Source organism: Oxyura jamaicensis, chromosome 4 (genome assembly GCF_011077185.1).
Source record: "Oxyura jamaicensis isolate SHBP4307 breed ruddy duck chromosome 4, BPBGC_Ojam_1.0, whole genome shotgun sequence".
Lineage (NCBI taxonomy): Eukaryota > Metazoa > Chordata > Aves > Anseriformes > Anatidae > Oxyura > Oxyura jamaicensis.
This window is the reverse complement of record NC_048896.1, coordinates 36,854,344-36,871,095: the sequence shown is the minus strand read 5'-3', so window position 1 is coordinate 36,871,095 and position 16,752 is coordinate 36,854,344. Positions and strand designations below refer to the sequence as shown.

Here is a 16,752-nt window from a genome sequence, read left to right as displayed (position 1 = left end):
TAGAGCTCAGGCTGAGAAAAACAAGAAAGATACCACCTAATTCTGCCTGCACGTTCCAGGCACCACCCTCATGCCATGAAGGCAAAACAGCCTGTGTAGAACAGGAAACAGCCTTTTTTTAGCTACAAAAAGAAATCATGTCTTCTCCACTTAACTTTCTTTTATGGAAAACTTCCCCCCTCCACTCTTTCTGCAGATTTGTCCAGGCTTTGTCCAGGTCTCTTTCAGGTACTTAGGAAAGCAGGAACAGCCCCCAGCTTGAATTAGGCTGTCCTGTAGTGCAGACAGGAGCAATGATATCACTTGGGTTCCCATGTTTGTTATTTTGAATACATCTTCATACTTAGTACTTCTGTGAGTACTTCAAATATGGCATAGCCTCAGCAGATGTGGTGCCTACTGCTCATAACCAGAGCCAAATGGCACAAAGATCAAGTAGTGTATTTATACTGGGAAGTGTAAAATTTACCCTACCTAACAATTCCTTTTTCCCGCTACTTTCATTTTCCCTCTGGAGCAGTTAAACATTTTACCCCAGGGCTCCAGCTCTGTTGCTGTTTTTTTTCACACTTGAAGTAGCGGGGCAGTGGCTGGCAATCAAGCTCAGTGCAGTTAATAGAAACATAAGATCCTAAGGCCCAAATTTTCTCCACTGGATTTAGGATGTGCAGTGGAGTTACACAAACTTAGAAGTCCAATCTTCCCATACTAACATCAGGAAGAGAGATTCCCCCATTTCACAATTCATATTCATACAGTAAACAAACAAACAAACATAAAGAAAAAAAAACACCACACCCACACACAAGAAGCCTCCTTGTTTAGTGCCATAGCTGGTGGGGTTTCCATGTTAGATTGTGGCAGCTCGAATCAAAAATAAAATAAATGCTTCTCTGCGTGGGCTTTTACTAAAAATTCTACAACCTTTAAAGAGGCTAAAAAAACAGCACAGGAAAGTTCTGCTGTGGATGAAGACCTAAGATAGCAGTGGGTCATTTAACTGTTCTGCATATGGCACTTTCAATGCCATTCATCAGGTGAAAAAATAAATACCCTGACGAGAAAGCATAAAACGGGAACACGCTGGGACTGGCCCTGCTCCAACTAGAGCCACTGGCCAAGAATCTCCTGACTTCAGCATGAACAGAGCAGGCCTGAAGGCTCTCAGTGAATGAAAGGGGGATCTATTTTTTGTCAGTGTGCATTTACCGTTTGGTAGCTCTACACCTTTTTACCTTTTGTGAGCCAGGGAAGCAATGGGCCAAAGTGGCTTCCTGTTCCTGTTACGAGCTCAAATATCCCAAGGTGAGAAGTCCAAGTAGGCACATTTGTGACTGGCCACTGCAAATGGGAAACCAGCAAGTTACCACTTGATGAGGCAACTAGGACAGCAAGACTTCCATGCCTGCACAGTCTCTCCACAGTTAATGCCGCCAGGACTGGGTTTGCAGGGGATTGTTTTGAAGTCAAGCCTCTTCCTCAGTTAGATCTGCAACTCCCCCACACCATCTCCGTTGTCTGACTCTTCTCTCACATGGCTAGATACAACCCATGATCGACACTCCAAGGAGAACAAAGCATTTAAAATAATCAACAAGCCTTAGCAGCCCTATTGTGTTGGAAATACCAATGAGAGAGAGGGCAGGCGACCTGTCAAAGATTGTGGCAACTCTGCGGTACAAGCAGATGAAGAAATCAGATTTCCCAGCTTCCCCGAGATTTTTTTCTTCATAGTAACCTGCCCACATCGTTTCTATATATAACCTGCCCCTGCATTCAGAAGTCTCCTTATGGTCTCCCTTCCTGTATTAAACAGGAAAAGAAACACAACAGTAGTTTAGAGACCAGAGTTTATCATTTAAAATACTGTATGACAGCAGTGGTGTTATTTCAGATTATGTAGCGTGTTAATAATTCAAGAGCAGAAACTGTCTGGACCCTGAATCATCAGACATGTACATTTTTTGCATCTCAGGAGAGTCTACTATGCCATCCACTGAGCTTCCCGACAGAAGATTATGTCTTGCTTGCTGCTCACAAAGAACACTGACCTAGAGTGAACTCAGTTAATGTAAGACACTTCTTTTAAGCGCGACATATACATTTCACATATTTAAAGAATGAACAGATAGGAAGGTGGACGTCGGAGGGATTTGCCAGCTTTCAGAAAAAAAAATGTTTGCTTCGAAAGTGACCTAGTCCAATGCACAGACAAACTCTCCCCACTGAAATTCTGAACACCTTAAAATTATTTTAATAACTATGTGGACAAAACTGGAAAGAAAAGAAAAAGCCTTCCTAAAGGCAGCATAGTCCAAAACTTGATGCTTTCTTTGGCCATGGTCATACCAATAAGAGGGTCTGGCTGCCAAACACAGGAGCAGAGGTTACACTCTTAGCTCCTTATACTGGATTTCAAAGATTTACATTTAGTGCACAGGATTAAAACCGTGGTCAATAAATTATAAAGTGGGGCTGTACAAACATCTCATTGTCTAATTCTAAGTTAGAATAATGGGAGCACGTGCAGCAGGAACTCTCGCTTTTAAAAAAACCTAGCAACTAACAAATGCCACAAATAAGATGTGCATTATCATTACAAACTTTGTCAATAAAATAAATTCAGGAAAAATACATCTGAAGTAGTATTTAAATGGTGTTAAATCTGCTAAAATGATTTTCTCCTGAGCTGATGCTAAGGCTTAACAAGGGATAAAAGAAATACTCTGATTGGCTCATGAAATACTAGTTAAGGATGTGGAGTGGTTGCTATGTGATGTTATAAATAATTAGCATACCTTACTTCACATAGAGCCATGGCCCAGATTTATGCCTGCACAATGGCTCAGCAAACTAGACGGCTAGACTGCTAGTGTAAGACCCGCGCTGAGGAAAGAGCTTTATTATTCTTAGGCAGTTTGAGAATGGCATCTGGGGTCTTAGGAAATTTATACATGCCATGAAACGCAGTGAAGCATCTGTTCATTAAAACACAAACGGCACAGGCAGACAAGTGCTGCTACAGGGTGAGATACAGAGAGGTTATTTGACACTGACAGATACATCTACGCTGATAATGCTCTCCTCTCTCTCAGCACATCAGAGCCTAATTAGGAAAAATAAACTATCAGAATATGGGAGGACATCAGGTAATTGAAAATAGCCGCAGTGATCACAAGGACTCAAAAAAACATGGCTGATTTTTGGGACCGTTTGGGCAGACAAGTGGAAATACCATTCAGCACAAGGAAGAGGTTCTGTTTATTGGAAAAAGGTGTGAGATGCATGGATCATCCTCATACACTGACAGAACATGCATGCTCTGTTACACGTGCTATGGGTGAGAGAGAAAGGCGTTCCTCTAGAGAGGGGAAAAAATTGAACAACAAAGGGTGGATTGTTTAAATATAATTTTATTTATGTTTTGGGTAAGAAAAAACAAGGCTCTCCTCTTTTTAATCGCAGACTTGAGAAATGCACAGGCTCATGGCTAGTGGAAAAAAAGAGGCAGCAAGAGACTGTGTGCTAACTTGCCTCAGGCTTCTTGTGAGCAGAGCCTACAAAATAATCCAGCCTGTTGAACTATTTTTGATGTATGGTTCTGTCCTGCAAGAACAGCTAGACCTGATAGGCACCTGATAACCATGCTCCCAGGAAACCCAGGGGATGCCACCAATAAATTATCATTTCCACCATGCAATCATGTTTGTATTAAATGTATTGACAGAATCATTGGAAAAACACTTGCAGTCTATGGAACCTTTCTCGTACATAGCTATATAGAAAACGTGACTTGGAAAAAATCACCAAAATAAATTAAACTAGGATTAAAATTGTGAACTTTACCTCGTTTGCATGCTATCCCTTACAACTTTCACCACTATTTTCAAAACCTGCAAAGCATACTGAAATAAAGCCTCACAAGCAAAACCACAAACTGGGTCAGAAAGTATTTACAAAATATATTTGCAGTAAGTTTTCCCAAAGTGTAAATGTCAAACATCAGACACAATTGTTTACTTCAGGCATGGCTCTAGCTCCGGAATTACATTTTAGAATCTAAGAACCTAGTGCCGGTCATAGTAAAAGCCTACATAATATTCAAGGCTTTAAGTAACTCTTGCTCTGTAACTTAAAGCAGAAAAATTCAAGACAACACATCACGGCTGCCCAGATGAAGCAGATGCATCAGTAATTTTCTTACTGAAGAATTTTTAATGATCTGCTTTTACAGCTGTAAAAGAAGTACAATAAAGAGGTTTCTTAGCTAGGTTAGAGCATTGTAAACTGAGGCACAGAATGGTCAGACATCTTATCCAGGATCACAAAAAGCGCAAGTGAAAATATTGGGCTCTCTTGAGCAGTAAACCTCTGCCCAGGCCTTTATGGCACACTTTTAGATGTCTCTTCAAGATGCATTTTGATTGATTCACCAACTTCTGAAACAGGCTGCCAATAGGGAAGTGGCATATTCATAAGTACATTCTTAATATAGTTTACTTTTGTTGATGTTACACTATCTTTAATTCAAAACATTTTAATTCTACTGTTAGACAAATATTAGCAATTGCTGGCAGGAGAATCTCCTGAAGAGGACACAGCAAGCAAATCTACGGTTCCCAAACCTTTCTGTCATGGAGAAAGCTGTCAAGTAAAAAACACATTTAAAGATTTTCAAGCAAGTGCAGAGCAGAAGCAAAAGCCAGAACTCCATCCAAGATGACTCTGAAAGGCCCTGGACACCAGGCTGGCAGCCTCCTTTCAGTTTAATTTTAACAGTTCCCTGCTGATAGATCATCATCACTGGACTCAACTGCTTGTATCATGCCCCCCCCTCATCCCCAATTTAAGAGTCTGTCACAGGTGCAGGAAAACGTGTAGGAAATCTGCTATTTAAGAGAATGCTCTACACAGAGACCTCTGTGAGGTTAGCCCTATGTTAGTGAATGATGACACTTGAAACAGGTTAATGAAGTCAACAGAGCTCTTATGAGTTAGCTTAAAACCAGCTTGAAAGCCACAAGGCAGAATAAGTCTGCTCTGGCTCCAGCATATGCTTTGTTCTCTGTAAGTACTAAAAACTACTAAACTCTCCTGAGTATGATAATAACGAAAGTATTTTGTGAGAAAAGAAGCAAACAAGGCTATTCTGATGTTGGTTTCTAGGGAAAAAAATAATAATAAGAAGAAGAAACTATCCAATCCAGTTTGTTGTTTAGTACCTCAAGACTGTTTTAATAGTTACAAAAAGTCAGGAATTGACCCTGCAAAATGCATCTCACATGAACAGCCTTGTAAAAGAGAACTTCATATTCTGGATGTATAAAAATAAAGAATAGAAAAGGTTTTAAGATTAGAACACAAATGCCTCCTTTTACTTTTGGGTAGCATCATCTCCTGGATGGGACGGAAATATTAAGATAAACAGACTACTAAATGCTGAAAACTCCATCTTCTAAGCAAGCCAAAAATACAAGCATCTTTCGGGTAGCAAATCCTTTAATTGCCCTTTTACAGACATGAGCTCATCTGACCAATGATTTATTAATGTACAGGTACCTGGGAAGCAGGTTGTTAGGTGCTCCATTAGTGCTTCTTGTGTGACTTGTTTTCGGGCAGAGTTCATTGCTGAGATGGCCAGGCAAAGGATTTCCCCAAGTGGAATAAACTGTGACTGACTGATGGGAGACATGCTGATTGGTGATACATCACCTGCAAAAAGACAACAGATGTGCAGTGAAGCATTTTGTTTGAAAGTGCTGCTCACAGAACGGCGACGAAGAGAGACGACAGGAGATGATGCCACAGAGCTCTGCAGGCTTTGTGCTGTGCAGAATAAGAACCACCCGGCTCATTTCAACCAGCAAGCTTATTTCAAAACTCAGACACAGCGAACTTTTAGAAATGGGATATATGCAATGCAGACAAGGCTTCCCAAAGGGCGCAATAGAGAGATTCAGAAAAATGCCGACAAATTGGGATTTACGGTTGGAAAACCTCTTGTTTGAACAGGCTACCAGGTAACTGCATAAACAAAATAGTTTTATGCATTTTTCTGGACATAAAGCTTTTACTCCCCTTTCAAAGGCTAGTGGTACAGACCACCTACCATTTCCACTCTATTTAATATTTTTTCTTAATAGTAGTAATAAAGATTACAAAAATATGTCGACATGCTAATGAATAACATTTTCACTCAGCTGATAAATTGAAATGCACTCTTTAAAGGCACAAAAGCACTAAACCACCTGAAGATTGGTATTTTGAATAAGTCTGTCCTAGTTCTGTGTGTCTGATGCCTTTGTATGGATGATGCACTTTTAGAAGAGGAGTTTTAGTGGTTCCATGATGGTCTGGAAACAAAGTTTGTTGTAACTTCACCCAAATATTTTTTTTCTCATGTCATCTTTAAAAATAATTCACTAACCTGTACTTAAAGGATCACTGAAAGACCTTCAAAATGAAAGTTTCCAGAGAAATGATAATTTGATAATACTAGCATCACTGCACAAATACACTTACACATGTGCATTTTTCCATACTTTATATAAATATAGAATTGATTTTACATGCTGCTCTATACCTCCTCCTGAAATGATAATAGTTCCCTGATGATCTCAAACACAGGGGAAAAGGCGACTAGGGGATTTCCTTGCTATTGGAAAATAATAAGAGAAACAGACAGAACAAGGGGTGCCAGAATACAAATCTTTTTCCAGCCACAGGTCATTTAATAGCCAGGGATTACATTTTACCTAAATTGCTTTGAAACCTCAGGAAAATCACCCTATTTCTGCTGCCTCAGAGCATTGCTTTGTGATCAAAATCAGGAATCGAATCACTGGCTATTAATCCAAATTCAAACTTTTCTCCCCTGATGTTTGCCCTATTAATCCTATATTCCTATTATGCCTACTAAACAGGAACTGCAGTCTCTAAAACTGATTACCAAAATGCATTTAGTCTTGTGTTATGCTCGACACTTTGAAAAAAAAAAAAAAAAAGAATTGGTGGGAGTAACAAATTGCATAACTGTTTCAGTGAGACATATGAGCAATATTTTTCAATATACCAGCTGTACAATCTGTTGTACAACAGTGATACACATTACCCAAGACACAATGCTGATTTAAAATACACATTGGTGCTATGCTGCCTCCTGACTGCTTCTGCCTAATCAGGCCTGACCAGATCAGATCGTTGCCTCAATCCCACCAGAGCAGCTTTCCTCCAGCCACACAAGATCCTCCTCGTTCTTATATGACTGCAGAATTGCCTTAAAATATAAACTTTTCTGGACATTTTATTTATACATTCCTGAAACGTTCCTGCCACACGTACTTTACATACAAACAATGGCAATGAAGAAGATTGCAGACAGCTTACAGAGAAATGTGGTAAGATGCAATTTCACATGACTCAGGAGCAAACACCATTTGTTCCCTCCTCATTTGAGAATGGATAAAGACCATCACAGATATTAATTACTGTTTATTAATAATTTCACCTGCCATCAGATTACATTTTTTTTCACAAATGAATCTTTGCTATCAGCAAGACAGACAAGTCACCACCTGTACTTTGTCTAGGGGAGCGGTTTCTTTAATGACTAAGTTTCATGTCTAGAAAGCATCGGAATGATGATGGGAATTATGCACATTTAGCTAAGCAATTTAAGAAATTACTGCCCCTCACATGGAGATTATCTGTGCCATGGGTGTCCTTGTGAGCACTACTGAGTTCAGCTCAGTGCAATGCCAAACAGATGGGCATGTATCACCTTCTGCTGAGGTTTATTTTAACCTTATTAGCTTCACCGGGCACTGAAATGGGCTAGCACTGCTCCCTGGGTAGCTTTCAGGGCATCCAGGGGAATGGCAGTAACTTCCTGAATTGTTTTACCTGCATCATCAAAGAGCTGGCAACTCCTTAAACTGAAGCCCTGTGGGAAGAGCATCCCCGTGCCTACCCCCAGCCACGCATTCACTGCTGCCTGCACAGGCACTGGGGCAGGAGAGCAGGAGGAAGCTCTCTTTCTTCCCCCTGCGCCCAGAACAATCCACTCGCAGCTAAGCAGTATTTAGGATGTAACGAACGGACCTCAATACCACTATCAGCCCTCTGAAGTGGGAAAGAGACTCCAGGAACCTTATACACGAAGCCTAGCAAGTTTTGCTCCGCAGCCTCTCAGCTGTCCCCTGAGGGACACCAGGACAAGAACTCCAGCCATTTACGCTGTTCACCCTGGGAGCACCCATCCCTCTCCCCTGACTGCAAGGAGCCTGCAGGGAACATTTTGGGGATCACCCCCGATGAGGCTTGTTAACTTAAAACTGGCTAAACACGAGTTAAGAAATAGTAAGGTTTCACTGTTTTTTAGTAACTGTGTACTTTGCACAGTCCCCCATTCCGAAACAGGCCTCCAGCACGAAATTGTTTTTCCAAGTTAGTGTGCAGAAAAGCTTCAGTCCATACATCTGATCACTGCCAGTGGGGTCCCTGTGGTCAACAAGAACAAGCCGAGAGTTTCCACTGAAACATGAACTATTTATACTTCACATAACTCATCAGTATCAAACATCCACTCGGTATCGGTTCCTTAGCACTAACAATCTCTAGCAAAGCGTGCTAGGATGCCAGGGTAACATACATCCTGCTTGCAAAGACCTGGGAGCTTTATAAACATTTAATTAACTATAAATAACACTATAATTATACAGAAATTTGTAACTTAAACATCTTTAAATGCCATGGAAATGGTCAACAAGTATACGTTTATGAGGAAGCCTTCTTTTCTGTTATGTACAGGACTACCACCAGCCAAGGCTTACACTCTTCCATTGAATATTTTTCAGCTTTCTTTATGTCAAGGCAACTCTTGTTTCACCTTCTTTGTGTCATAATTACCTCCATAGCTTGTCGTCAGTAATGGTCTGCTGGAGGTCATTAGTGACTCTGTTTAAAAAGGCTAGCACACATCTGTAAAACTTTCAGTAGACCTAGTGGTCGAAAGCCAAAACCCCCTTACTCAGGGAGGCTCTAATTTGCCAAGTTTTATCTTAAATATCCTGCGGCTCTGGGAAATTACAAGCACTCTGTGGTTATAGTTAAGCGAACAAACTTCTTTGATGCACAGCAACAGAAAATATCTTGTGTTTACGATTTAATATAATATATTAACATCAATTATGTGCATAAATACTACACGTTTAGCCTCCTGAACAGAAGGTTTACTACAATTCTTTAGGAAAGATCTGTTCAAAAAAAATCAAATATGCCTTTCCTACTTCTTTTTTCTTTTGGAAGACCACATCACTTACATAAAACATCCAGCATATGGCTCCTGTTAGCTCTGACTGATGCTTGTCTCAAGCAGCTTTCTTTTTGAAATCAAATTACTATCCTTGACTTTCATATGTTTATGTTCCCAATTAAATGAAAACCGGAGCTCAGAAAGCAGTTTTCACCAGCTGACTGCCTGTTTTGTTTGAATACTATATATGTATATATATATATAGTTTCAGCTCTGTTTCTGCAGTGCCTTTCCAAACTTCTCTTTAAAGAAAAAAAACAAAAAGCTTTTCTACACTTTTTAAGTGGTACTTAATTTTCAAAAACATCTAAGTGTTTAACAAACAATGAATGGGATCTGTCCTCCTTTACGCCTTGGGGATTTTTAGCGCTACCCTGTGGGAAAAAAATAATTACTGTTAGAACAAAAGATTACACAGCAAACAAAATAAACACTTCGCTCTTACATAGCACATTTCTTCGGTGGATTTCAAAACATTCTGAAAACCTGGGTGACCATAACTATCTTTAACATACAGACGAGAAAATGACAGCCCGCAACAGAGTCGGGGATGAAAATGCACCCATCCTGACCCCACACCAGCCAGACCCTTTCCAGTGCCCGTTTATCTACTGCCTCTGTCCTCTGAAGGTCTGGGGGCCACCATCTTGGGAGAAAATTAAGTAGACTGTATTTCACACCATGTATCAGTAATTAAACTACCAACTACATACTGATGACAGAATTTTTGTAAGTGATTCTGCTGCTGGAAAGAAGTGACCTGGAAGTCAAACTCCCTGTCTCATGAAGTTTGCGTGAGGACTGCTTGAAAAATCACCTCTTGACTTATAAATGGAACCAATTCGGTACAGCCATTCAGAAGGAAAATTAAGGAAATTACAATGCAAAGCCACACTTTATTAGAATTTATACACACTGTTTCCCTGAAACGGGGAAGAGACCCCCTGATGACGCTCTGCATCCTGTGAAATATAGGAAGTCAAAGCCCAGCTTCTCTTCTCCATCCTGACTCTCAACACCTTTGCAACCTTTTGCCTCCTGTGGATCAAAACAAGCTTTAAACATGATTTTTAGCCTGGTTTCCACAGGAAACGAAGCTTGCACAGTCACAGTCTGAGGACACACATGTGCCAGACAGGTCAAGACTCACTAGACAACAGAGACTCTGCAACAACGAGATTTGCTAGGCATGCTCCAACTGCACAGAGCTTCAGGCACAGCCACATCCCTCTAGCCAGGGCAGAACCTTGTCAAAAAACACACATCGAGTCCCTGCTTCTGCTGCTTCCAGAGCTATGTAATTAATCAGAAGGCATTAAACAAGTAGACCGACTTCGTGGTACCTTGTGGTAGTTTCAACAGAAATCCCCTATGTAATTTTTCTTGGCAACAACCTGTTTTGGTCAACAATCAACCACAGTGTCACTCCAGGAAGAAGTACAGAAAGCGGCTCTTCAAACAAAAGATAAGTGACAAAAACAAAACCGTTGGTAACGGACAGGAAGAGGGCTCTTCAAGCTAGAATATTTTCACCTTTTTTCAATAATACTGTAAATGAAAAGCCTCTTCTAGAAAAAGAAAAACACATTTTCAGGTTGACTTACAGAAGGGATAGATGCCAAAGAAGTTGACTATCTGGCCTGGATTGCACTTTGTCCCCTTTTCGCCCAAACCCCAACATGACTGAATCACTCTAATCACAGGGTACTTGCATACATGTGGCAAACAAAACCTTTCATACGTGAACTCACAACAATGACATATAATTGCCATTTTAAGCTAGACAATGCTTTCATCTGATTAAACCACAGGAGGGAACAGGGAGAGTATGCAGATTTCTGTATTACCCAGATTACTCTGAAACACCTTGGATCCACACGAGCATAACACAGGAAAGAACACATTTTACTAAGCAAACCTGAGATAAAGAAAATCAGAAAGCATATTGCTTGCACTGTACTCAGCCATAGCTAAACCCTCATTTTAAAACACAATTCCTGGAGTATTTTCTGAGAAAAGCTGCAAGTCGTGTTTACTAGACGGTTACACATATCAGAGTATTCATTTTCAAGACGAAAATAAGTTAAAGATTCAGCCATTTATTCACATTTAAGAGAAGCTTAAACAAAGGCTTCACAAGCGCACTAAAACGCATTCTCTCACCAGGAAGATCCTTCTGCAACTCCGGAACACATGTACACCAAAACATACCTTCCCTTGCAGATACAGGTTACGAATGCTTCAACAATGCAACCTGGCAGCGTGACCACTTCAATTCTAACCAGTCTGAAGAAAGCACAGCAACCTTAACAATGACAAACCACATGGTAAACACTTGCCTCTGAACAAAGTTCTTCTCTTTTGCCAGTTATTAACTTTACTTCAATCACATAAATTTATCTTTTCAGTTGGTCAGACCCAGCTAAAAGCATGATCTCCAGGTTCACCAAGTGCTAGTATGTTCAGAAACAGGTGCTAAAACGCCCCCAGTCACCAGACTTGTCTTACATGCATTCATCCTGTGTATTTTCTGTGATACAGATTTCCTTTTCTCGGTTCATGTCCTGTGGCCAGCTGCCTCCTGATCCAAAGTGATATCCCAGCACGTGGTATGACTGCAATCACAAAAAGTTTCTGCTGGAGCACGGAACTTTCCCAGAGAGGATTCAGTTGAGGAGATTTTTGTGGTGTTGCTTGCTTATCCTGGGACAAAAGAGGGCAGGATTGTGGTGTTGCTTTTTTTTTTTTTTTTTTTTAATATATTGTGTGCTTTAGAATGTGTTTATTCAATATTTTTCAAATGCATCTCTTAATAAATGTCCATGTCCATATTCCTGGCACACAATATGTTAAAAAGGGGGGACTTACCTGAACCCCTATGGTCTGGTTCCGTGCTCCAGTACAGTATCCAGAATAGCTGTGATGTAACAACACTGTGCATACTGGGGCTTTATATCACTGTGGAAGCTGACTACAGCAGAGATCAGTGCCACAGGACCTGAAAGAAGAAAAACAAAGCATGTTTTTAGGCAGTAATATGCTGAACACCCACCTCTTAAAGCAGGAAGTAGAGGCTTCCAGAAAATAAAAGATAATGCAGTATCTATGCAGTTCTTCCGAAAGCAATGCTATTTCACACTTAATTCTCACATAAGCACAAGAAACAAATGGTTAAGAAACAACAGAGGAGGTGGAGGCAGAGAATCTAAAGGGTTCTACAAATACAACTCCCACACGGTGTTTTGAAAACATCTCTCTCCTTTTGCCCCATTTCCACGGAAAGGCTGGAATCACACTCTGACACCACCCCCTGTTTCGAAGGCACTCACAGTCTTAGCAAAGCACCTCTCCACTGCAGCGCCTCAGGATTCTGCAGTGTCACTCCTCTTCTGCCTGGCTCTCTGCAAAGTGAAGTCATAGGAATGGATCAGCCAACCTGACTTCTCACTACCCTGCCCAGAATCCTTTGTGAACCGAAATGAGTCATCGCTCTGAAAAAATCCACCACGGCGCAATGTTCCAGGTTTCTCCCTACGTCTGCGCTGGCTTCTTTGTCTTTGAAACGAAGTGCCTCTGCTTCTGGAACTGTGCCCAGCTGCATTGTACAGGATAACAAGCCAGCCTCCTCATTAAGTGGACAAGAAAGCTATTTACATGCATTAGCAAAGACAAGTTAAAGCTTTAACCCTCTAGTCAAGGCAAGAAATTTACCCCTAACATATCTTCCTGATTTAACACACAACCGCACAACACACAAAAACATGAATGCACAGACATACGTGTACACACACACAGAGACTTACAAAGAGCACTGTTTTCTTGAATTATTCGCTGTTTAAGCATGACACCAATTTTTATTCTATTGATTCAAAGAAAAGACTTACTCTCCTTTGTCAGTCCTGAAGAATGCTGCAGACCTGCACGTAACAGACAGCTCTACTGTACTCGGGATCAAAGTTATGCTGCTGCAACTGTTTATCAAAAAATTAAAAGCAGTGGGCAAGTTCTTGCAAGCTCATTTTTCATCATCCTATTCACCGTTTGGGCTCACAACAAAGTGAGCCCTGAAACCACGCCAGGCAGAAAACGTCAAACTGCTCCAAGTGCCGAGAGCCAGCGGAGCTGCTTCAGCTCCTGCCGCTACTGACAAAGGAGGTAATGCTCAGAACGAGGTCACTGTGTCACGATCTCGCTCCCGACGCTAGATCTTCCTCCTCTTCGTGAGGATACGCTAAGCCGGAGCATCGGAAAAACACAGACTAAGGGGTAGCAACAGCGTACGATGAGGGACAGATGCTGCGGCTTTGGAGAAACGTTTTCAGTTGTTTCGGTGTTTTAAGAGAGAGAAACATTTAAAATTGTCTTTACTGCGAAAAGCTATTTTTAGTCGTCATCTGTCAAAAGGAGAAGTCTGATAGGCAGAAACGGAGGGGCAAACAAAAAAGGAGTGCTGCCATGGGGCTCTTCTTTAAAGGCTCCTGTATGCTAAGCACTCTGAAGCAATTTGAAGTATTGCAGGCACCTAATCCTTAAATGCCAGCAACGCAGCACTTCAGGACTCACCTGAGCTGTGTTAGAACAGGCAGTTATCCCAGGTTCTCCCAGCAGTGAACACAGCAGGTGTTTAGGACTTAAATACAAAGGTCATCATCCCACTTGGCTGTGAGACCTAGCCTTACAATGACCCTCGCAGTGCAAGAGGCGACCCCAGCCTAAAATAGGTCTCTACAAGTGCTCCAAGAGGACAGCAAAGAGCTGGGTTAGGCAGCTAACAGATCACTTTTGTTCATAGGTCTACGCCAACTATTATGCAGCAAAGCTGTATCATAACCAAGCTGATTTACAAGTGTAAGGCATGCAGGGTGCTCTGCTACACCTGTAGTTGCACAGTAGCCAGGATCTCAACACTGAGAGCAGGGCTTTGTGCTATACACACACTCATCAGCTCCTATGTTCCCTAAAAAGGCCTCATTCCAGGAAATCTTCCTTCAACTTTACAGGAGTTTTGCCTTCCCTAGGGCTGCAGGATCAGCCACAAAGCCTCTAATGAATCCAACTTGGCATCTGCAATGTTTGGGTCCCCCAGGATCATCCTGTGGAAACTTGGGTTGTTTGTCTGCTAAGCCCACACCTACTTTACAGCAACGAAACTCATTCCAAGAAGAAAAATTTCTGTGGGCTTAAAAGCGAATTACAACACACACCTACTGCAAGAAAAAACAAGAGCTCCAGACTGCTTTTCCTTTGCACCAGACAACATTCACACACAGGGGAATAGCCGGGCTTGTACGTGCAGCAGTATTTCCACACACCTGCACAGATTCTTGCAGAAGCACTCGCACTTTTATCACCAAGGTTAAAATAAAGGCAGAAGGAAGAGAAGTGTAAAAACAGGATCTGAACGCCCGTCCTTTCTAACAATTATTTCTAGTATTTGAATCTGACGCAGGGCAGCCTGACTGCTCTGAACAAATGTAACTGCGAGCTCTCTGAGTCAGAGAATTCTTCTAGCACGTGAAGCCTGAGAGACACCGACGGCCTGCACGTGTACCTTGTCTGCACATGCACCTAGGCATGGCTTTATGCAGATTCACCAGCTCAGAGCAGCACCCCACAGCCCTCTGATCGGCACTGTGAACAGCAACAAGTGCCTGACACCAGAGGAGTGGCAGAGAGCAAAGGGGAACGGAGAGACCAGCAGCAGGAAAACGTGAACGAGAATGTTTGAAGAGCTGAAGTTGATGGGCAAACCAGCACTGCCATCAGCTCACAGAATCACGGAAAGGCTCGGGTTGGAGGGGACTTAAAGCTCATCTAAGTACAACCCCCTGCCACCCACCAGATCAGGTAGGCCCAGGCCCCATCCAGCCTGGCCTCGAATCCCCTCAGGGGAGGAGGGCCTGGCCCAACTCCACACGCAATTCCCAGCCAAGGCAGCCACTCTGCTCCTTCCTCCACAACTCCCCCCCAGCATACAACAGAAGACTGTTCTGACACAAAAGCTGCCTTACTGAGGGCACCTGGCGTGAATATGCCATGCATTTCTCTGGTATAACTCCATGCGTGCCCCTGCATCTGGATACACCAGCTGAGTACAGCGGTGTAGCCCGAGAGAGATCCACCTCCCTCATTCAGTAAGAAAGCAGACCATGTTAAAACCCTTTTCTTCCTTCCCCCCACACTGTGCTGGAGTCGCACACAGCCTCCTTTGCTGTGCTCCACATCAGCTTGTGGATGTCCGTGGGCTCTCCTGAACCAGGCCCTGGGATTCATCCCCCTCCTCTGTTGCCACAGCCCCATCGCCGTCACCGAGAGAAACTCAGGAGAAAAGCAAGGTGCTGAAATGGAGGGGAACATTGATGGGAGGAGAGAATAGAAACGGTTAAAAAAAAAAAAGAACACTGCCAAAAGATGCCAAGAAGGTTATCAAGAGCAATTTGAAAACTGAGACTAGCCCGTACCAGCCTTGAGGGATCCTGAATTTCAGAGGCTAAAAATCAGCCATCGGCACTCAGCAGTTGGAGTCTGCAGATGAAGAGACTGGAGCTGTTCATCACAGGCCATCCACCACTGCCCTCACCTCTACATAACCAGCTTCACGAGGCAGGCGGCATCCGAACACCAGACTGTGAACACAACCCACTTCTTCTGTGGCCGCAGAAGAAACCAGACTAAAGAACATCAGAAAAACACAAACTCATGCTTGTATTTCTTGAGGAAATCTCTACATCCTGAAAACTTCAAGCTGTCAGTGCTCTGCCAGTAACGACTTACTGGCAGCATGCTAAAAAGTTCCATTTCGCTTACCTGGACAAATCTCCTGGTTGTTTAAGAAACCACTTAAGAAAACACAAGAGGCAACTTGATCAGGATATTAAATTGAGCAATATCCCAACAAGGAATGCCCATCTGGTTTTGTCCTACTGTTGTCTGTGAGTTTAAATACTCCTTTATACCCCCTCCAGCTGCTGGCACCCCAGTATATTTGCAGAGAACATACCTCGCTCCTTCAGATCTCATCCCACTTTAAAAAGCATGTTCTTGTAGGGGTCTCAGACACCTGCCCATCTGGTTTCATTAGGCTTTCTAACTTACACAACTATCCCTTAAAAAGTAACAACCACAATTCTGCATCATATTCTAGCAATCCAGCTAACCTCTCACCTCTGTCAGGTAGAAGGAAATTCAAATTTCCAAACTTTCACTGGAAACACCCTGCCTCATATATAATAAGAATGAAACTTGCTTTTTTCACAGCTGTACTACCTTGGTAGTTCATTGTTAGCCACACCTCAATTATCAGTTGCAGGTATCTTTTTATGATGAGTTTGAAGCAAGCGTTCCTGGGTTTGACTCCCAGACCATGATCTTGCCCAGACACTTCATCAGCTCATTCTTTGGATCTCCGACTATCCAAGTCTTCTAATTTAAGCATCTCT

At 42.2% G+C, this 16,752-nt stretch overlaps 1 protein-coding gene across 9 annotated transcripts in view; it reads right to left on the bottom strand.

Moving 5' to 3' along the window:
• STOX2 (storkhead box 2) overlaps positions 1-16,752 on the bottom strand; it is a 71,209-nt gene that overhangs the window by 12,605 nt on the left and 41,852 nt on the right. For 3 of the 9 annotated variants that reach the window (XM_035323890.1, XM_035323894.1, XM_035323892.1), the window contains exon 2: positions 5,560-5,712. In XM_035323890.1, coding sequence (XP_035179781.1) covers positions 5,560-5,712 — 153 coding nt within the window. Of the gene's footprint in view, positions 1-5,559; positions 5,713-11,652; positions 11,777-11,821; positions 12,052-12,181; positions 12,312-12,365; positions 12,595-12,642; positions 12,789-16,752 lie in introns of those variants that run through there. The other 6 variants (XM_035323891.1, XM_035323895.1, XM_035323897.1 and 3 more) reach the window with 6 other exon arrangements.